The following is a 24,022-nucleotide window of genomic DNA, read 5'->3' as shown; positions in this document are numbered from 1 at the left end:
TTTTTGGAAAGAAACACTGGTTTTGAATTTTTCAACTGTATTTTTTTTTTATTTTGAGCACCACAAGCCGAGTGCCATTTAGTCCAATTATATTGGAGAGAAGGCAGACATCTCTATGGACAACACTGCACAAAACTCTGCAGCTCACACCAGAACAATCTACATGGATAAACAGCAACTACAGGCCAAAAACATATGTATTTTTAATTTTGAGATGAACTGTCCTTATCCTTAAACACCCCCTTCAGTGAAAATCAGTGGTTTTAACCTTGTTAGTATCTCCATATGGTGATTTTCCATATGGTGTTATAAGACATAGCACAAGTGAAATAAACAGTAAACACCATATCTGAGCATATCTTCCTTTGAAACTGCAGTGAGCAAGGGCCGTCTCAAAAAACAGATTCAGTCAGGCTGGGTATATATGATGCATTAACCTAAGAAAACAATCCTGTTAATGAAGGGGGTGCTGCTGTACATATTATTAGCAGCGATGCCCGGCCCACAGGAGAAGCTGGATGTAGCTAGTTAGTGTGAGTAGCTCACAAAACAGAGGAGAGACCAGGTGCAGCTACTCTGGGGTAGGGGTGGGGGTTTGGGGTGTGGAGAGGGTGAGGACTCTTTGCATATTCATGAATCCTTGACTACTAAATAAGGGTAAGGTGTAGAGCTATATGTGAGCTATTTTAACTTCTTTTGCCAAACAAAAAAAAAAAAAGAGAAAAAACAAAAACACATCAGACACAATTTATTACATCTTGACGTGGTTGTACATTCCCCCCCCCCAAAAAAAAAACATTGTCGGGTTTCTCTACAGATGTTACCAGCACTTCTGCAACTACAAATTAAAGTAAGAGAGTGGTCTAAGATAGCAGACACAGTCTCCACCATATCTGGCATGCACTGTGTGAAAACGATTAAAGAGCAGCCGTATGGATTAAACAAGGTGGCTAACAGTACCTGGCAGGAAAATACTAAAGTTAGGAGACTTTATTTAAGATTTTGGCGAGCTAAGACGCATGCGTAATATATTTTTCTTTTATCTCGAGTCAGGAAAGGAACATTGACTTAGCAAATGTTCACCTGTAATGTTTTTTTTCCCCCTACATCAGGTCCCAACCCTTATTACCATGGTTACCAAACAGGTAAGATAGGATCTGCAAGTTATTCATTTACAGTTTTTAATATAACAACAAACTGACATTTTTTGCAAAAGTCAAAATGAACTTTCACCCTAAAGCGAGACTTTCACATGCTGTTTCAGTTCAGCGTGTTGAGCAGGAGGACAGAAGAGCTAGCATAAGCTACTGGTCACACTAGACCAAGTCATTTTGTACCAGCAAAACCTCTAACCACAAACCTCCAATATATCGCAGTGCTCTCTATTTTTAATTTACAATTTCAGAGAATAAATGTTCTCTTTTATGATATGTTGGTGATGCAGTAGATCAACAGTAATCTGCAACCCGATCTGACTTCTCTGGAGCTAACATAGAAGATTCTCCTTCAATAGAAAATGGAGATCAAAGTATTTCTAACAAAGTACAGGGGATATCATTGCTCGCACTGCCAACAGCGCAAGGTATCAGTGTCTTATTGTTCAAAGTCAAACAGCTTTAAAGTTGCACAAGGCTGCACTGCCAGAAAGCACGTTTCAGCCAAGGCCAGAGTCTCCACTGACCCGAGGCTTACTGAATCATTTAGTGGCTCTGTAATACGCCCGCAGCATCAAACCACCGCACAGAGGAGGCGGCAAGAGAAAGCCGTAAACAAGACCCAAAATACAGAGAGGGAGGAGGAGAAACAGAGCAGGGCGGAGGCTGTGCTGCTATCACTGTGGGAATGAGGAAGGGAACGACTGTCGGAAAGAGTTCTGCTGCTCGTGGCCTCAATGTGCTGCTCACTTTCCAACCCCGCGGCGGGACCAGTCTACATAATAGAACAAGAGGACACAGACTCACAAAAGAAAAGTGAAAGTGAGAAGCCACCGGCAGTCTGGACAATTACTATCTGGGTAGAAAGGAAGGAAGTAACAAATACATATTGACTACTGTAACACGGCAGCATTCATGAGCTTTAACAAAGTCAGGACTTTGGACTGTTATTCAAACTGGATTTGGCTGGATTAACAAGCTTCTGCTAGGGCTGAGACAGAATCTAATTTTCATGCTACAATTATTAAAAGCAAAAATTATCATAGTTATATTTGGATTTCACCAGATTTGAAAAAAAAAACCCAAAACACTGAACTATTAACCATATACTGCAACTGTGTGAGACTTCTGGAGACAAAATACACTGACAAATAGTAGCCAGTAGCAACAAAAATAAAGTCACTACAGCCAATACTTGGAGATAAAACTTTCATTTCTCACACACTTCTGTTGAGTAACACATCTTTTGGTGCCTTCATAGAATTAACTGTATAATCCTGACCTGGTGACTTGTCCACGTTGTACCCAGTTGTGCCCAGTGCCAGCTGGGATAGGCTCCAGCCCCTCCGCAACCTTTCAGGATAAGCGGTTGCTGAGAATGGATGGATGGATGGTATCTTGTGTATGAATGCCAACAAAACCTACAGATTGTCTTTACACTTGGGTAACATGTTTGGATACAGATCACATTTTATTACAAGGTTAAAATGTTGAAGTTTTTCTTAAGCAAGTTTTAAGCTGTTAGGAATGCAGTTACCCCTCCTTCTCAATCTCTCCCTGACCGTTGCTATAAGTTTGCAGTGTTAGGATTGAAGTCAATCTCTACTAAAATAAAATCTCCTTTTCACTGACATTCTTCTCTCCAAGGAAATATTTAATTCATTCTCCCCATTTGCCCTAACTAATATCAAGACCTGATTTTCATCTTTTTAAATCTGTTACTGTCCAACCACTTATCAAAAAGTCATCTCCTGATCTTCCACCCAATATATAAGCTTCCCTTCCTGACTAAGATTTTGGAAAAAATAGTTGCTATGTAACTAAAGTGGTCTTACGAATGAAAACTTTTTGATAAATTCCAATCAGGTGTCAGGGTGGGTCACAGTACTGAAACAGCACTTTTTTAGCAGCTTACAAAGGTCAAACCTCGGTTTTATTGCTTTTAAATCTTACTGCAGCTTTTGATATGGTTGACCTTTTGATTTTACATCTTAAGCATTTGTTTGGTATAGCTGGTGCATGTTTAGATGGGCTTAATTCTTCTCGTTTGCCAATAGAAAAGTCTGTGGGGTCATTGGTGATTTTGAAATCGTCCACCTCAGATTTTTCTATGCAGCACATCAAGGATCAGTCCTTGGACACATATTATTCTCAATCTATATGTTACCATTAAGTGGAAAGCATGACATTAATTTCCATTTCTATGCGGCTGACTCAATCCTGTCTTACTGAAGTTAAAAATGGGCTCATTCTAAACGTTTCCAGCTAAACTCAGATAAATCATATGTTATTATCATATGTCAAAGCGTCTCTCATCTTGCTTGAGTTCTCTGAGTCACTGCAGAAATCTGGGTGTTATATTTGAAAATAAGCTGAACTTTGGTCAACAACTTGGAAAAATCTCAAAAGTTTGTTTTAATCCATTAAGAACCCATAAACCATCTCCCACACTTTCACTACACTCTGGTTAGACTATTGGAACTCAACACAACCTCTCCAAACTTCAGCTAGTTCAAAATGCTGCAGCAAGGCTACTCACAAAATCCAATAAGAGTCCACAAATTTTAGCATCTCTCCACTGTGCACCTGTACCTTTTCAAAGTGATTTTAAAATTTAATGATTACTTTTAAAGCACATCTGGGATTGTCCCTGATTATATTATTGAATTACTAACTCCTTATGAAACTGAATGCAGCCTGAAATCCTCCAACAGAAGTCTGTTAGTATTTCCCAGTTCAAAGCTAAAAACCAGAGGAGAGCGAGCTTTAGGAGTCAGTGCCTCTCGACTCTGGAACGACCGGCCAGAGAAGATCAGACAGGTTTGTGCTTCTTCTTTTAAAAACACACTTCTTCACAATTGATTATACTTCTTCTGTAACTTTACTTGCGTTTACTGTATTTTTGCAACTACCTCACTGCCATTTTTCCTGTATCAATTTTGTTTATGATGTAAATTCTTGTGTTTCTATATCTTTGTAAAGCACTTATTTTTGAAAAGTGCTATTTAAACAAAGTTATTATTATTATTATGATGTGGGACCTTAGATTTCACACATGCATATATGTTTTCACATACACACACGTTCTGATTTGAACCCCCAGGTGCTTGTTAGCAGAGGATTCATTTCAAGGTCCGTGATGTTCTCAAGTCCTGAGTGGCCCTGTCTGTCAGCATAAACACAAAGCTATCGCTGCTAGTTTGAGCACCAGCTGAGTTTCCACCCTCTGGAATGACCAGGCTCACCCAAACTGACAAGATGATTGATGTGTAGCAGAGATGAAGTCCTGATAAACCTGAGAACTGAAATAGAGTCTCCTCTTTGAGTTGAAACGGTGGAGGCAGAAAGCCTACCTCTCTAACGACCCGGCTTCTTTATTTACAGCCCCAATTCACTGTGAGGGCTTGTTGTGAAGCTCAGAGACGTGCTGTGAAACACTACAACCCTCACTCATAGTGACAACAACGCACCTGCCTGCACAGTGAAGCAGAGGGGAGGTTATCTCAAAAGAATACTTGCGTCACGATGAAAGATTGCCTGAAATGGCTGAACCAGAGAGTTCCAGTTAGCTCCTGACAGAACCACAGTGGACACAGAACAAGGGGAGGATGCTCCCTTTACCTTTTGGTTCCCACTCTGTGGTTTGGAGCGATGTCGATGGTGTCAGTGGCCGAGTCGTGGCGGACAGCCAGACCCAGGTCAGCGATGCAGCAGGTCCCGTTCTTCTTCACCAGGATGTTCTTTGACTTCAGGTCTCTGTGGGCGATGGCTGGCTTCCCTGGAGACAGAAAGTCAAACACTCAGCAACCAACTCAAACTTAAGAGGAATAACTGCTATATGAGAACAGTATATATAGAGAAGAAAAAGAGATTTTGCCTTGACACTTGGTACTTTGGCTTCATAATACAGCTCAGCTGAAGGACGGTTGTCTATGAGGTAAAATTCCAATCAGAATATCTTTTCAATTTTAGTCAGTAACAATGGGAGTGGGAGTTGAAGTGGAAGCAGAGCACCAATATACTTTAGATCAAGTGGAGTTAAGTAGCTTGCTTTGACCCCAGATTAAAAACACTAATTTACACTTGACACGCACGCATGCACACACAGACACACACACACATCTGCATCTGTTATCCCAAATCTAATCACAACCACCTTGGTGTTCTCAGCTGCAGCAACAGTGTGGCTGGCTAGATAACAACTAACCATCAACCAACACAAATGCATGGATAGACTGTTCAAGACTATTGAAGCTTTTTAATACCAGCAACACTACACCCATTCCAGCAAAAATATTAAAGAAATTCTGGAAAATCAGAATAGATTTTAAGCCCTAGACAATTATTTACCAAGTGCTTGAATTAAGTATATCACTATAATACTCATAATGTCTGAAATGGCTTTAAACCACTTTTATATTGGATTCTGCTCCCACTGCTCTTTTTCATGACTAAATAATTACTTTTTTAAACGTATATGATTTTCAAAGAGAATAAATTCAGAACAGGATTACATTCGACTTTTCCCACACTTAAGTTGTTATTAATAATTTTAATATCTACATACATATAGAAACGTAGACAAGCAACCCCAAAAAAACACACAAAAGAAAAATATTTGTTTGGGAGTTACATTGTTAGTTGTTAATCCTTTCACCTAGTGCCTTTGACTAAATCAGTCGCTCCTGTCTCTAGTCTTTGTCACTCTTTTGGGTTCTGAAAAATGTCAATTTCTCCCAGTTTTCTTCCAGGTATGTTTCTTATAGTTTCAGGTGATGCATCATTTTTTTCGTTGTGTAGATTTCCTCTACTATCCCTATACAGTTCCTGACATGGGGGATCCATTTCTTACTAGCTATTCACAGTATTTTGATCAAATACCTATCCCTTATTCTCATATTCTCTTTAGTACGGTTAAAAGGTACACTACCATGTAGCTCATAGGGTTATCACACTTCAGTATCTTTTGTACAGTTTCACGTACTATTTTCCAAAACCTTTATATTTGTGGCATTAAAATTGAGTATTTTAAAAATAACTTACTGTTGTTTCTAGAGCAGCAACAGTGATGTTTACAACAGCAAAGCCTTTATATAAGCTTATTAATATCTAACTGGAAACTAATCTAACATGTCAAAATAAATAATATTACTGACATTAATATAATGGGTGAAATTTATAAAGAATGAAGAACACAGTCAGTGTTTTCATCCTGTCCTCTGTCCTTCTCTGACGGCACCGCTGGGAGAGAGGAAGGGCTGCTTTGTCTCATTCGACAAGAAGGTTACAAGAATTCGCCAAATTTTAAGATCTGTGGCAAACTAAACAGTCATTCAAACAGCTTCCATTTCAGCTTGTTTGTAACAATTTGCTTGTGTAAAATAAAGTGGAAGTGGATGAGAGACTGCAGGCAGAGCAGACTGACACATCGCCGCCTCCATGTTTACGTGTGTTGAACAGATGTATTGATGAAGTATCAGCTTTTTACCCACTAAGTTCTAATGCATTTACTTACACTTACAAGAGTAGTTGCCGTCAACTCAAATAGGCTAATCTTTGTTCTCTGTGTGTGTTTGTGTGTATGTGGAGGAGCAGGGGTGAGGCTGCAGCATGATAATAAATTACACCAAAATATATGCATTTGATTTATAAATCCTATGAAAGGACAAGACAAAAGACATACGTTAACAAGAACCAACACTTTGTAACAAAATTCAAGACTTTCAAGGCCTTAATTTTCTATTTTTAAATGACTACTTTTTAAATACTTTTAAAATTCAGCAGATAGCCTGGAGGAAGACAAAGGTTTTGCTCCTCACAGTCTGTCACTAACACTGTTTCCTCACTCATACCCAGGTCATGGAGTGAGCACCGATCCTGGACACGCTTTCTGAATCCATGTGGCTGAGGCTCTGTCATATCAATTTGGACCACATGCAGTTCAAAATTCATGACTGTGCTGACCCATCACGAAGGTGTGTGAACAAGCAGCGTTTGCAGACACGCAGTGTAGTTTAAATAAAACCACATGCTCGTCTGCTGTCCACGTCCACTTTTGCACTGTACTTGACACTTTTAAGCTACATTCAGGCAGACATGCAACACAGATTCCTAGTGGATCAATCTGTAATGTGAATTTTGGATTTCTACTGTGATGATCTTATTAGTCTTAAAATGCATTTATCTGTTACTCCAACTGGACTTCCTGGATCATATTTCATTGTCTCTCCCGTTCCTTAAAAACATGTTCCAGCCAAGGCGTTTTCACGCAGGGCTGCTTTTTGGTCTCACACCCACTTACAGGCCCAGTGTGCAGGATTTAGTGACATCCAGCACTGAGCTTGTAGATTTCAACCGCAATTATAACTGTCTCGCCTCGACCTCCCCTTCCAAGGTCGAGGCGTCTGGGACAAGGCTGTTTTCTGGCACAGGGCAGGTTTAGAATTTAAAAAATGTAAGCAAACCAAAACATTACACTTAAAAATACATTTTCACCAAAATTACAAATAGATTGTTGGTATGAACAGTTTTTCGTAGGACATGATTTGTCTCAATTCTCAAGAATGGCTGACATATAAAGGGCTCATTCTTAAGTAAAAAAAAACAAAAAAACAATTATACACTAATGAAAACATACTGATGAATATTATATTCTATTTCAGTCATAATATGCCACTAAATCCCCCCAAATCTCACACACAGGACCTTTCAAAGATCAGAAAAATGATACAACAGTATGTTTTGTTCCCCTTAAGCTACTTTCTTACTGTTGCTTAACTGTGATACTGAGTTCAGTGTATTTTCAGTGTCACTTCCAGTGTCCCAGGGGACAGACTCTGTAGAGACGATCCACACACGTCACTTACTGATGTACTTTCTCTTAGGAGGAGAAGAAACTGTACGTGACAGATGGATGCATTCACACCACTCCAATTCTAGGCTCCAATGTGTCACTGATGTCTACTGTGTGTCTCTTGGACGGATTTACATTTGGCTTCTTTTAATATCAGATAGTGAGCCGATCCATCCCAGACACATCGAGTGTCTTTTGGTCACAAGCAGCAAAGGGCGAGTTCCTAGACACGCTTCCTGTGACAACCAGCCTTGCCTCTGTGCGCTCAGACTGATGCCCACAAACCCCAGTCTCACTTATGTTCTTCCAGGCACTCCCTGTACATCCACACAACTCAGAGAACCTCAAAATGTCGCTGGAGCTGACATGTCTCCAACTCCGTGGGACATGTGTTCCTCTCAGCTCACAGCACAGAGTCAGTGTGTTCATCTCTATTTGTGTCTTTCTACTGGATTTATTGTTTCATGCTGCTTCCTCTGAGTGTTGCTTCTAGCTGTAAAAGGCAACTGAACAGCAGCAGTCAACATGCTCGCTTCAGAATGTGTCCAATTAAGGTCAGTCTAACCACATTGAGACATTTGCTCTTCATATTTAGTCACTTTATTCTTCAGTTTAGTTGTATAAAGACGTAAATCCACTTGCTGAATAAGGTGGTATTCATTAAAGTGTATTACTGATATTGAAAGAAAAACATTGAAACTATCATGGAGGTTTTATGGCTAGCTCTATCTTATTGTGGTGAGGACAGTTTGATGGAACATCAGCGACCATAACGTATACGCTGGTACTTTTACTACTGTATCTGATTATCAGTTGAATAAACTAAATGGTTAAATTAAAAACAGTTTATGAAAAGTATCCCCGGGAAGGCATGTGGTCTACAGTATGTGTGAATATGTGTGTGTGTTTCTCACCTTGCGTGCCCACTATCTCCATGTGGAGGTGGGCGAGGCCGCTGGCTGTGGACAGGGACAGTTTGATCATGCCCTCCACAGTGACTGTATAGCGGTTCAGGTAGTCAAACAGAGAGCCGTGTTCGTGGTAATCAGACACCAGCCACAGCTGAGTCCACGTCCCGTTATCTGCACACAGAGAGAGGGAGACAAGTGAGGACATGAAGCTTACTAGAACCTGACTGATTTCATGTCATGTCACTGTCCCTACATGTTTTAGTTCTGCACACCATACTGTATATTGCTATATTCAGAAAAAAAATGATAGTGTCTGAAACACTTATCCTTCAGTTCATGGAATTCTTGCAGCGCCTGAAGGCAAAAGGAAATGTTGATAAATGGTAGCACTATTACACACAGCCATTAAATGTGTTGACCATCATTAAATCAGACTGATAAATTATAACCATACAGACCCCTGAAGACACCACTTCATATTCTGCTTTTTATGAAAGACTAGAGAAGACACGAGAAGTCTTGATATCAGGACTTATTTCTTTTCAAACTTTCTTTTTTCCTTGAAACACATTGCAGTACAAACACTGTTGTGTAATAACTAAACTATGTGACCATGTACAAGGTGAGATGCATCAGAATTATTGCTAAAGTCTGGGCCCAATGTGATCATCACTAAATCCATTTTTTTATATTTTATTTCAACTGTTAATGCAGATTTGTGGTTATGTGTGTTAATGTGGTGACCTTCTGAACCATCCAGACATGTTGGACGTTATTATGTTATACTGTCAAGTTTGAGGGCCATGGTAATTACAGGAGTTTGTCAGGAGAAACAACAAAACAGGATGGAGATGAAATATGGGAGAGACCTGTGGAAAACAAGTGTTGGCAGGTATGGATTTCCAAGGAGATTTACAGATGATTGTCTGTGGGAAAAATGTGTATTTTTGCAAGCACCTGGCTGTCAGAAAACAGCTCGCAGCCAAAGATCATGTCGCTGATAGCCAGGGCAGAAAGTGTGATGCAAAATCAGTGTGGTAGAGGGCGAGAGATTCAAAGAGCTAGCTGTTGTATACAATGCCACTGAGAGCTACTGTGACTAAACATACTGGAAAACACTCTGAGGAGAAGAAGGATGAGCTGAAAGCCAGAGCAGACACGGTATCTCTCTCTCTCTCTCTCTCTCTCTCTCTCTCTCTCTCTGACAATTTCCTGCCAATACATTAGTGCTGACTAGGAGATGCAGTCCAGTGTGATCCAGCTGCAGACACCACAGACTCACTGTAGTTCAGCATCTCTGGCCACCACAAGTTGTCTGACGTGTGCCATGATATGATGGGAATAATGGGCGGCTCTTGGATTTCAAATCATTTTGTGTTTTATTTTCCTTTAAAATGAACTAGTTAGTTGCAGATTAAAGGGATAGTTCACCCAAAAAATAATCTACTCGCCCTCATGTCGATTGAAGGGTCGTGTTTAGTTTTTCAGCCCACAAAACACTGCTGGAGTTTCACAGGAAACAGTTGAAGTGAATGGTGACCAGTTTTCAAATGTAAAAAGAAGACAACCAAAAAGAGGAGGACTGTTTCGAAGGGCTGTTTCGGCGAGGTGTGGAGGGGCAAATGGCATTTTTGGCATTTTGAGGCATTTTGATTGTTGTTGTTTTTTTCTGAAGTTTTTTACATTTGAAAACTGGTTACCCTTCACTTCCATTGTTTGGGAGATTCTGCAACACTGTTTTCCTGTGAAACTCCAGCAGTGTTTTGTGGACTAAAATACTAAATCTGACCTTCAGTCAGCATGAAGCTGAGAAGATAGATGTGTAAATGTGTAAATTTTCATTTTTGGATGAACTCTCTCTTTAAGGGGTGTTGTGCTTTTAGAAAAAAAAAAAAAAAAGAATAGAAACCGACATTCCTGAGGAACTGTCCTTGTACATTTTCCTCAGACAGAACAGAGCAGGTACCACTATAACTTTTTATCAAGTTCTTCTATCACACAGATCCACACCTGCAAACCCTCCTGTCAGTCAAACTGTAATGAACACACTAAATTCATTTGCTTCTGCGCTCGTGTGTGTGTGTGCGTGTGTGTTGCTGTTAAGACTGTGTGCTGCTGAGTGCTTGGCCTTCACTGTGAACTGTTACTCCCCCACACTGTCTACCAGTCGGTCTATTCATTGTGAACACTCACCTGCACTGTCTTCACCTTTAGCAGAGCTGCTTTCTGCTCCACAGCTCAAGGTTTACACAGGTGGTTAGAGCAGCCCACACTGTCATACGCAGACGATGAAGGTCTATTTTACACTGTTTATAGACTTGGTACTCTTTAATCAAAACCTCACGACTTTCTCATCCGTCTTCCTCACTTTCATTCACTTCTTTATGTGAGGTTATTCTTGGATCTATGTGCTGCCTTGAGTCTTATCTATATTCTATTCTTCCTCTAGCCTTTCCCCACACCTACAGTATATTAGCAGCCTGATTCATCTCTTCTGAATGTTTCTCACCTTTGTTGTCAGCAGCGATGAAGCCCAGAATGTTCTCATGTCTCAGCATCACGGTCTGGTAGATCTCAGCCTCACGGAACCAGGAGCGCTCCTCGCGGGAGGAGAAGATCTTCACGGCCACCTCCTCGCCGCGCCATTTGCCCCTCCACACCTCGCCGAAACGGCCCTTGCCGATGCTCTCCTGGAGGATGATGGTCCTGGCGATGGTCCTCTGGACCAGCAGCGGCAGTCCTGGAGGAACAGACAGAAAGGAAACATGTCAAAAGCTGAAAGCAATGTGGTGAGAGAGAACAGATTTGTTTAGGAAAAAAAAAATCTCTGCACACCTGAATGTGTGAGAGATGCATCACAAGAAGGTGCAATTTAAAGACAATGAATACATTAATATACTGTATATATAAATAGAAAACAATAAATTGACATTTCTGTCTACTTCTGTGACCTTCATCAGGTATGAATAGTAATTAAGTATTTAAAAGTACACAAATGGGACTTGGAGCAACCAAAAAAAAAACAAAACACACACACACACCACGAGGTGTACGGTAATATTATTATTATTATTATTATTATCATCAAGTCGGCGCATCTGTCCATATTCACAAGCTCTCTCCCTCCCTCGCACTCTAGTTTTTTTTTTTTTTTAATCTCCTTTCAAGTGGAGCTAAAGCTCAATCAGCACTCGCTCCTTGCGTCCATGCCTTGTTTATTCCATTTAACTCTCCTGCAACGCCAGCTGTAGATAAAAAAAGCCCTGATCCTCATTTGACGCTCCAAAATCGAAACAAGTTCGGAGGGTGAGTGTCAAGTCAGTTTGATGTGCGTCAAGATGCTTTCGGTGCACGTTCTGCCATTTAGAACAATGGATGCACTTCAAAACGCGAGCGTCAGACGCCTTTAGTGCATTTTGGCCTTTACTGTGAGTCATAATAAATAACATTAATGACACAGGAGAGAAGGATTCTAAATGAATTAATTATTACTGTCAACTGTTTATGGTCATAACACTGTGACACTAGCTTTGAATATTACAGCTGTATTCTCTGTTACTAAAGAGCACCGTTACCCTCTCTGTCTGTGTTTCAGCCTCATTAAGGCTTAATTAATACACTGCGCAGTCATGCACTATTCATAGAACTGTAATTACATACAAACACTCATTTTAATGTCTTTTAATGTCTGGTTGAATGTAGTATTGTCTTGTATCTCTGGATTTAAATATATCTAAAGTAGTGTTTCCCTAACCATTCCCAAAATATTTTATTTGTGTTATTTACCTAATTAATGTCCACTTGTATAAACCTCCAGACCCCAGCAGAACTCTAGAAAGGTGCTGCAGCTCACTGAGAATACTCATTTACCTACTCACCCCAAACAAACAGTTCTATCTCAAAAACAGGAAGAAACTGTCAATCAAAACACATTTTTTTTTAATTTGATGCCAAATATGTGGCTTTTGTAGCATTTTAGAACAAGTTTGATTCAATATATTTCTAAAATCACCAGACAAAATAACAAGTAGCTGTAAATAGCAGTGATGGAATGAATCTCAGTCTGCTTGAAAGAAGAAAAAGTAACTTCAGGTCAATTTTATAACAAATATGATCTCTCGGTTTGCTTCCTGAGGCATCATTTCTGAGTCTGACAAAAACAGATCATCGCTGGATAACACCGGGCTTTCAAAATAATACTTTACTCCACACAACTATGTTATAAAAACAAGCAACAGTACTGTGGCAGCAGGTCGTGTTTTTGGCAACCTTTGAGAAAAATTGTTAAATTTCTGTTTAGGGAAGATGTGACTCGATCAGCTACCAACTCTTTGTTGCCCGCCCTCCCGAAACAGCCTCCACCTCGGGCAGCGAGAGCCGAGTAGCTGCTGCTGTTTACTGATGGTGGTTACGTGATTTCAGACAGAAAACTTGTGATGTCTTTTGTGTCATTTGATGTCGTTTGCCACATTGTTTTAGGTCATGTTTTTGACAACTGTCATCAGAAAAATCACTGAATTTATATGTGAAAAAGTTTCGACCCAATCAGTTGTCCATACCAACTCTACATCACGCTTCCCCCCAGAGAACAACATCTGCATCTGGCGGTGATAAGAGAGGCGCGGATGCAAAATTCATAAAAGCTATTGAGAGCTAAACGATTACAGATTTGAATAGAAGAAGTTTGTCTTGTTATGAATTTTTACATATATATTTATTTTAGGGCTGCAACTAATAATTATTTTCACAGTTGACTAATCTGTAAAATGTCAGAAAACGGTGAAAAATGTCAATTAGTGTTTCCCAAAGACCAAGCAGCTGAAATCAGAGAATTCTGACTCGTCTTTCTTCAGGAATGACTCAAACTGATGAATCAATTATCAAAATAGTTGGTGATTAATTTAACAGTCGATTAATAATCGATGACTTGATTAATTGTTACACTTGTTAATTGTACACATTGTTACAATTGTTACAATCATTAATTACTTTTTCCTCACATAATGATTTTGTCATGATCATTTCTAAAATCCTCTTTTTTTCCTCCTATCAAATGTGGTCCTAACCCATCATCATACTTCTATGACTGTGGAGTGGCTTGAATAAAAGCACAGATGTTCTGGTGGGAAGATGTTCTGTTTGTCATAACCAGTTTGGGTGCTTGTTTTATCTCACACTTTTCTGAGCAGTGCATTTTTCATCTCTGATATGTAACAGATGATATTTGATAGTTTAGAGGAAATAAACAGAAGGTTTTAATCTTCAGAATGTTCTGATAAAACTGCACATTCGGTGCAAAAATACCGTCTTCAGCCTGAGCATTTAAAAGTGTGTTTGGTGATGAAGTACAGTAGAGTTTGGACAGTTACATTTCCAACAAGCACAAACATGAAATACTGTAACTACAGTAACTCTGTCAGCTCACTGTTCTGCCAAACTGCTGATGAGGAAACAGAAAATGATAGCGGAATGAGATTCCTCCTCCTATTTCAAACACACACACACACACACCACAAATATTCTGACTCAGCAAAGTGATTAAAACGGCCCACACACTTCTGCTACATGCACACACATAGACAACACAAACACGCGCACGCACACACACACTGTATCAGTGACACACAATTTCATATTGGGCAATATGGTGTAAATAGCTAGAAAAACTGAATCCAAGTCCTTCATTGGCAGAGGGTTGGAAGTGCCAGCCTCCACAGAGAGGTGCTAATTTATGACTAGCATCAAGAACAGCTTTTGCCAGTGCCGTGTGTATGTGTGTGTGTGCGTGTGTGCATGTGTGTTTGCATTCATTTCTGCAGTTAAACAGCCTGAATCTGGACCAGCCAGTCATTATAATAGACTTCTACTTTAAGATATGTACAGCTGCACGGTCTTACTGCTGTACACACACACACACACACACACACACACACACACACACACACACACACACACACACACACACACACACACACACAGGGAGAGTGTATGCTGATTAATGAATCAGTCAATCGAAAGAAAATTAGTTGCCAACTATTTTGATAATCCATTAATCATTTCAGTCATTTTTCAAACAAAAATGTCAAACATTTGACACTTCCAGCTTCTTAAATATGAGGATTTGCTGCTTTTATTTGTAATTTATTTATTCATGTATTTTATTTATTAGGGATGGACAATACACACTGGAGGAGATAAATTATTGGGTGATATTGGCCTTTTCAGTTATATTGGTCTATACTGGTTGATAGTAAGTCAAAGCATTTCATTTGAATTCTGTTAAACTATAATCCATCCATCTTTGCTCACTATAACTGGGCCTTTCTTACCCTCAGGTGTACATAAACTAAAGGTTATATTCATTTCTTTATTAAAATGTAGAATTATCAGTTATCTCATTGAAATCTGTCTTGAGAAGCAGGAAATTGTCAGTTATCAGTATTAGCTGAAGCAATCTGCATCATGCATCCCTATGATTTATGGCAGCTTTGGGAAATTGTGATGCGCAAGTTTTTGACATTCTATTGGCTAAAAAAACGTTTACTTGTAAAAGTAATTGGAAGATAACTATTAAGTTAGTTGCAGGCTGACATGCTTCAGAATCTAGTTACTCACACTAAAACAACATTGAAACATACCAATTCAAACTTTTCAGACCATTTATATTAAATATTTCATTTTCTTTTACACAAGGATACATATAAGCTTACCTGATACAATCATTCCTTTAAAACTTGAAAATATATACATTTGTTTCAAGATTCACAGAAGTAAACTTTTAACTTTTGTTAAAAAGTCAGCTTTTATGAAGTAAAGACAAAAATCTGGTAACTGGTAAACAGCAAATTGATTCTTGTGTAATTTGAGACAAATGCACATTAAGACCCAGTGTGAGCAGACCAGAGCATACAATGTGATTAACCTGAGCAGATCAGAGCAGAGAGAGAGAACAGGAACACAGGCAGCAGCTTGATGAGCTTCTAATTAATGAGAAGCCACGGCTGATGTAAAACTGATACTGACTCTCAAAGCATTTCACTGTTCAAAGTCTTCTGAAGTTTTCTGAAGTGAAGATGGTCAAACCTAATAGAGAGTCTGTTTGGATCTACTTACTACACACACTGACACTGACCTGAGAGCAGCAGAATACAAACAGGTCCCTGAGATGACCCAGTGTGACTGAGTAGATTTCAGACCTGACTCAGCTCAGGTCAGGTCAGGTCTCGGTTGCTCAAGACCAAGTCGGCCTGTGGAGACCCACACACAGTTACAAATACTGTCATTTGAGCCACGGCTATATAAAGTGACGCACTTGAACTAGTGACAAAAACTTGAAAGTGTAATTTCCTTCATCTGCGACTGTAATCACTGCTCTGCTGCTCCAAGTACGGTTACAGTTTGACCTTTAAATGTTAACAAACCATGCTGTGAATGAACCATCCTCAATCATTACTCAAGTATATCAAATAAGTCTCATTCCACAACTCATAAAAACTATTTCCTGGCCTGGCGCACTCTCTTAACGTCACTATGAAGTTGCTAGGCAACCACCTTGTACTTTTTACACTTTAGTCTTTGTATGTAAAAAAAAACAAAAAAACAAGGCATGATAATACTATGATACTATATTTATTGCTGTATTATCTGGGTGAATACTTGATTCTGATTGGGTGCAGGGTGTCCATTAATTCTTAATAAGGGACACCTACTAAGTGTTGTTTTTCCTTTTAAGTTTAAATGCTTCTGTTTAAAAGTAGCAGCCATGACCTGTGCAGAGTGATTCTGTTACCTTGCAACAGAGCCAGACTAGCTTCTCCATTTCCAGTCTTTATGCTAAGCTAAACTAACCATCTCCTAAGGGTAGTTTCATACTGACAGTGGTCATTATGGCCTTTCATCTAATTCTCAACAGGTGAGTAAAAATATCCCCCAAATCTATTCCCTTAACTGTGCCCCAACTAATAAACCACAACAAAGCCATACTTGCCTTGAAAATCAAAGATTCAAAGCATGCCTAAGTAAAAACACACATCAAGCAGGGTAAAAAATGGTGTTAGCACACTGCTGCTAACTAACTGCAATCATCCAGTTAGTCAGTTAGTGTCCTATTAGCTGAATTTAGCCAAAATGGGATACAGCCTGAGATCAATGCAGGCCAGTTTAATGACAGCAGCTTTGTAACTTAGCAGCGTCACCCCGGGGTGAAGTGTCATACCTGATCCAGAGCCTGAGGTGGTCATGTCGTAGATGAGGTCCTTCAGCGTTGTTCCAACAGTGATGAAGGGGTGGTCCATGGAGGGGTCCTCTTCGTTGGGCACCCGGTGGTGGTGGTGATGATGGGCCCCAGCTCCCCCAGCCCCCAGACCCCTGTGGCTGTGGCAAACGTAGAACGCTAAGACCAGCAGCAGGCAGAGCACGCAGACAGGGCCGGCGATCACCGCTGCGAGGGCAACAGGGCCCAGAGGAGGGGTCTTTTCTGGGGGGACTGCAGGACAGAGAGGACACAGACACGTGGAAGAGATTAGAACATGAGACTGATACAGTAAGACTTAATGTTTGACCTGAGTCTGAAGACCGACATGTGAGAGAGGGAAGTGAGGCGGCACACTGTTGGAGAGGTTAACACTGAGCTGGCAAGTGACAGGGCTAAAGTGCTAGCCACCAGCCAGGACACAAAGTGGCCAAGTGGTGCGGGGGCACATTCCATCTGCTCTACTGATGGGAGATTTGGCCTGTAGCAAACACATACACACACACACACACACATACAACACACATGGTCCAAAGAGGCAATGTCTTCATCCATCCACTGAAATGAATGTAGTGAATGTAGATAAAAGACATCTGAAGACAAGGGGAACAGATTAACTAGAAAACCTAAATTACCCACTGGCACAACTGTCTGTGTCCTGGGGGTTTTCTTGCCTCTGACGCATTGCAAGCTGGGATACATTCTTGTTCCCTATAACCCCAAAGGAACAGTTCATCCCCAAGTAAAAAAACACATTTTTTCTTTCACCTCTACTGCTATTTATCCATCTAGGTAGTTTTGGTGTGAGGTGCAGAGCTCTATGGTGCTATAGAGACATCTTCCTTCTCTCAAATATAATGGAACTAGATGGCATTCAAAAAAACCCCCAGAAAGAAATGTCTCTTTTTATCTTTTATGAAATTATAAAACAAACTCTATCTAAACACTGTATTACGGTGCAGAAGGAAATATGAATCTACTCATGGATGAGAGGCTGCGGGTCTGCGGAGGAGGACACCAGTAATTTTAGTTGCATCTCATGCATGAGCCTCTCATACATGAGTAGATGCACACTTCTTTCTGCACAGTAATACAATTTGTGGACGGTATAAGGAAGTAGCTCTTACTGTTCACAACAAGGTCTGTGGATAGTAAATGGGTCATGATTTCTGAAAAGAGATACTGGTACTGAATATTTCAAATGTACTTTTTTAATGCTTGGGCCACAACCTCCATTATATTGGAGAGAAGGCAGACATCTCTTAGGCCAATATCTCCAGACAGTTGATTACTGTGTGTGTTATGTAGGGATGAATGATTACGAAAAAAAACATATCCAATTGTGATTATTCTGACTGATATTGCAATTGCAATACGATTTGTGATATTAGAGGTAATGATTATTTTTACGTCATTATTCTTATTTTGATTGAAAAACATTAAAATGCCTATGGTGTGATTTTTTTGCAGGAACCTGTTCAAATTATGCGAAACAAATATTCCACCTCCTGTGATTTGAAAATTGCAGACAGCCATGTTGCAATTTTGATAGAAATTCAATTAAGTGTGCAGCTCTAGTGCGATGGATGACTGCAGGGTAGTGAATTATTGTAATGTTATTTCAAATAAAGAAAACTGTAGCACCGCTTCTAAATGACTTGATGCAAAAGTTAGTTACAGTAAATCATCACTTACCTGTAGTAAATAAGTCTAAATCACAAGTGTGCTCCCCCACAGTCAAGCAATTTGACACTAGATGACTCTGACTCTCAATACGTTCTATTAAAGACAACATGGACAGCTTCATCTACAGCATCTGGCTCTTTAAAACATAACAAATGTTCCACAATGGCTTGATTAAACATGACAGTGCTGTTACAGAAAGAGCGGTGATGCGTGCATGTGATATTTGTTATATCTGATGAGCAAGAGACACCATGTTTACACCTGGTATTAAAATGTAATTTGTAGCAGGACTCGTTAATATCCAGAGGGAAAAACACATGTTAATGCAGGTGTACATGTGTCTTGATTGGAATGTGATCTGACCTGCCTGACAACATCTGGAGGAGGTCTGACTCGCGTTGTGTTTTGATCTTAGATGTAAATACAATCCGTACAACACAACACTGATACAGACACTTGTTTTAAGCTAACATTAAATCAAGGTTTTTCTTCAAACTGAGACAGAGAGCAAGCAAGAAGGCTGCAAGAGACATCCCTTTAATTACTGATTACACATATGAAGATTAATACTCAACAGATGGTGTGTGAGAAAAGAAAGCAATACAGGTGGGAAATGAATGATATAGTAATGACTGTGTGGCATGTGCTGCACTCCAAGAAACACCATTTATCTAGTCACAGAGCAGCACAAAGAAAGAAATGACTTTGCCAAATTTACAAGAGGGAACAATTAATTAAGAACAGTATTTCATTAAGCTTATAAAGTTTCCCCAAACTCAACAAGTCACAAAACTCTGAGTCTGGGGGGGTGATTTGCTGCCACATCAATTAAGAAAAAAAAACAAGAAAAATAGTCTGTACACTAGATAACGTTCCCACAAATATTTAATAAATGTGATGGGGTTTTTTTTATGCAAACCCTTCTTCAGAGCCTGAGATGTCACATGGTGGTGTATCAGAATATGTTCATGGAAGCATCATCCAGTGTGCCAACTCTGTATTTACGTTTTTGACATGTACATCTGTCCAGCATCTAGTATTAATCATTTTTGTGGTTTTATAAACCTCCACAAGCTATAATTTCTCTCTGGAGAACAAAGATCAGATCTAAATGAGGAGAACGAGAACAGATAAAAAATATGTAACTGTAAATCCAGATAAAGTTTTGTTTTGTTTTTTTTACAGATTTACTAGTGCATGGGGTGAAGGAGTGGTAACAATACTGCTGTTAGTGCTTTTCACAGTCAAGAAAAAATATTGAATATTTCGAAGTGAAATGTTAGGTTATTTGCAGGTCTTAAAAAAGTGTTGACCTCAAAAAGTCAGTCAAGGCTTTCTCTCCTCTTTTGCCTGGCAGCTGCAAGGTAAAAACGATAAATGAAAACATATTTTAAGGACTGCTCTGACAGCCACAGAATGATTCTTGAATGGTCTCATTTGATTTTATTGTACACATGATAATACAGTCACATGAAATGAACATCCTGGCAGGTCAGAGAAGCAGCTGCGGCATCTGGCTGATCTCGCGGCACTGGAGGAATCATTCTAACAATCTAAGAATATATCTCAATAATACTGATTTTAGACCAAAATTTGCGCCAATATGCAAGTTTTTAAAAAGCGATTACAACCTGTGAAAAAATAGGCGATTGGACATTTTTTTCATTTCCAGTAGATGACAGTGTGTCTGTTTTTCGTCTGGAAAGCAGAGACTCAGCTCATGTGTGATCAGGAGAGCAGAGACAAAGACATTTTTTAAAGTTTTGTGTGTTCTGTTCAGTGTTTGTGTAGCTGAATCTCTGTGCTTTGAAGTTAAGTTTCACCATGTCACTGTTTTTTACCCTCAGATATTTGCTTTATTTTACCCTTTCATCTTCACTTTCAACTGTATAGGAGTTGGACAATAGGGCTGCACAATATTGGAAAAAACTGACATTGCGATTTTTTTTAACCCTGTGATATATATTGCGATATGAAAAAATACAGGCATTTTGACCAGATGACTTGAATAGCATTTAATGTTATGCTGCACTGCTCCCATCTTGTGGACAATTAACCTGCACTGATCTTGCGACTCGCTCCATATGCAGGGGCGTGGTCTGCTTTGGCAAACTGATTAAGAACGATTGTGATTGGTGGATCGCTGCGTGCAGTGTGTGTCAGGTACCCTTGAAATTAGATGAGAACACGTTTAGTTCATTTGCTTCCTACATCGCAGGACCTGCAATGTGACTATTGCGCACATGTACATTGCGATGACGATGCTCAAACGATATATTGTGCAGCTCTAATGGACAATAAAAGCTTTTATATAAAGTAACAATCAACTTTCATTGCGAGGAATTTATTGGAAAAAATTGACAAGAAGAAGTGAGGATGAGTGCATACAGTTAGACAGATACGTGACTGCCTGTCTCACTGCCTGCCAAATTAACATTTTGCTCAGTTTAATAATAATAATTTTATGCCCGGTTCGGGGGAAAACTTGAGCACAACAAGCAACTCCCCTCTTTCCCCACTCCCAAGGATGACCAGTGCCACGGCAGATGCAGTCCAACAAAGAATGATTTATTCATCACTCACATAGGAAGACATGGTGGTAAAACGTCAGGGTGAGCATGGCCCAAAATAACAAACAAAAAAATCTGGGGTTAAATTAACAAACTTACCTACCCATAAAGTAAAGTAACAGAAATACAGGTATCTTACCTGGCTCCCTAACATAAACAGGAGAAAAAGGGGTTATAAAATACCACCCCCACCACTACCAGGACTGCTCTCTGTTAAGTATTTACATTTGAAAAAGGCAACACATTAATCACAACGTCAGCCTTCTCAAGGCCACACGGCACAAACGGACGACGTGGCACGGTCTGGTTGGGAGTCTGGAAACAAAGGAGGCGGTCTGACGCTTGCAGGTGCTGTTTTAAAGTAGGCGGCCTCAGCCTCAGAGCCAATCATCAGCCAACACCCATGCTGAGGAAAGAGCACAAATAAAAACACAACACCACCCTCTGGCAAGGAGGGGAAAAACAACACTGACATGACATATTGCCATACAATAACACTCATCACGTCCTGGGTCATAACAGAGAGTGAAATTTCACTGTTCCATGGCTTTCATGTCAAGTGAAGCGAGTATTCCAACTTAACATGTGTCCTAATCTCTGATGGCACGTTGTGGTCATTTTATGATACAGATTTATCCTTAAATGTAAAGACATTCAGTCATTTGTGACAACACTGAATGCAAAGTGACAATACTGAATGCAAAGTGATTTCCAGCACATACAAGAGGAAGAGATGAGATGTAAGTTTTTGGAGCTGAACAACGGGGAAAAAAGTACAGTACCACCATGCTATTGCTCTTACTGCTGTCTTCTACTTAAGCCACCGTGTTAATCCTTGTATTAGCAGCCTCACTGATGCTTCATCCTTCCAGCTCACAACATACAAACACAGACATCAGTTGCCTGTTTACAGGTTTTTATTGACTTGTTGGAGTGATTCAGCTTCTCAGCATTTAAGTGCAGCAGAGTGCAGGAATAACAGGAGAAACACTTTGAAGGCTTTTGCCACAGAGCTGCTGCGACTGGCAGAACCTCTGTGATAAACCACCACCATTAACGAAGGTGTGAAAAAGCCAGCGGAGGAGACTTGTGAAAAATCAGAGTGGGAGCTACAGCAACAGAGATGGAAAGAGCTCGTCCTAATGAAAGTGGGAGATGAGGTAGGTTGTAATGTTAATCCATTTAGAATGGTTTTAGAGGGACCCAGAGACATTACCCATCATGGCATTCAAAACCTGTTGTCCTCTTCGCTGTGGTAATAGTGACAAACAAGCAGCTACAAGCTACAAAGGGTCCTTAAACATTTTCAAAGAAGTGAGCGCTGAGGATGAATAGCATGTCTTGAAGAAACCTCTTCAGTAAGTATTGTCAGGAGCCTAGTCTGTTGACTAGAGGCATTGCTGGAGGGATCAGTTCTTCTGCTAAAGGGATCACAACACAATACAAGTTGTTTTCCAACATCTTCTAACATTTAACTTTGGCAGCATCTTCAGTAAACAGCACTTTGAGGGCTTTTCAAAGAAAAATGAATAATGATACCAAAATTATTTCTCAGCTCTGAGTGCTGAGCAAAGAACACCAGAAGTGACACAACAAACTATTGTAAATACTGTTACTGTGTACAGGATTCATCTCTTCTGTTATTATTTACTCCTATATACTAAACTCATGAGCTGAAGTAATACTTCTAAAAAATATTCTGTGCACAAACAACGTGTATTTCTCTCAAATTTCATTCACAGATTTGATAAAATCCATGTTAGTGAGCACTTCTCCTCCGCCAAGATAATACATGTGGACAGGTAAGGCATACACAGATGCTTATTAAACAGCTGGATTATTGCACAGCCAATAATCTGACCACAATAAAATGACAGTCTAAAATGTGACATTTGATCTTGACAAAAGACATTTATTAGACACTGAATTATGGCTATTTCACAGAGGACTGCAAGTGCCAAATTCTATCCCAGGAAGGCAAAGTCATGACCCACCCTACTCTGCCTCTGATTGGCTAGTACTTGTTGCCTTTGTTGGTTGGGTTGGCTTGGTTTAGGTATGTCGAGAAGTGCTTGGTTAGGGTTAAGGTAAGAATATTGGGGTTAGCCAAACAGAGGCAGAGTAGAGCGGGTCATGACTTTGCCCTCCAGGGAAAGAATTTGGTAACAGTGGCTCAATGTTTAGAACCTAATAAATGTCTTGTTTTTAAGCTTAAATGTCACATTTTTGAGGGACCTTTTATTGTGAAGAGTCCAAAACACACCTGTGCAAGATTTGAAAGAAACATTTGAGTGAAATAAACCTTTCCAGGGGTTTCATGGCCTACATAACTCAAAGGCGGGGCTCCTTTAATTTACTGGCTGCAAACTTTGTTGAACTTTCTAACAAAAATGCAATTTTATATTACTTTATATCAATATTTTTTAATCTATATCCAGCATTTTTGACCCACCCATTGGTACCTGTTAACTCCTTACATTACAAATCTCTCTTCCTTTGTCATTCTACACTTCTCCCATCAGACTCTGTGCCCTTTTAATTTATCAAAAACAAGAGAGCCAGGACAGTGAAATGTGCTGAGATATACTGCACAATCT

At 39.8% G+C, this 24,022-nt stretch overlaps 1 protein-coding gene across 1 annotated transcript in view; it reads right to left on the bottom strand.

Moving 5' to 3' along the window:
- Positions 1 to 24,022, bottom strand: part of tgfbr1b (transforming growth factor, beta receptor 1 b) — a 94,934-nt gene that overhangs the window by 18,186 nt on the left and 52,726 nt on the right. The window contains exons 3-6 of the mRNA XM_084747184.1: positions 17,134 to 17,403; positions 11,428 to 11,658; positions 8,922 to 9,089; positions 4,776 to 4,932 (exon numbers count right to left, since the gene is read on the bottom strand). Of these exons, the coding sequence (XP_084603310.1) occupies positions 4,776 to 4,932; positions 8,922 to 9,089; positions 11,428 to 11,658; positions 17,134 to 17,403 (826 nt within the window). The remainder of the gene's footprint in view (positions 1 to 4,775; positions 4,933 to 8,921; positions 9,090 to 11,427; positions 11,659 to 17,133; positions 17,404 to 24,022) is intronic.

This window comes from Lutjanus erythropterus, chromosome 21, assembly GCF_056507025.1.
Source record: "Lutjanus erythropterus isolate fLutEry1 chromosome 21, fLutEry1.hap2, whole genome shotgun sequence".
Lineage (NCBI taxonomy): Eukaryota > Metazoa > Chordata > Actinopteri > Lutjaniformes > Lutjanidae > Lutjanus > Lutjanus erythropterus.
Note: the sequence above shows the minus strand (reverse complement) of the source record. Positions and strands in the feature narration are given on the sequence as shown.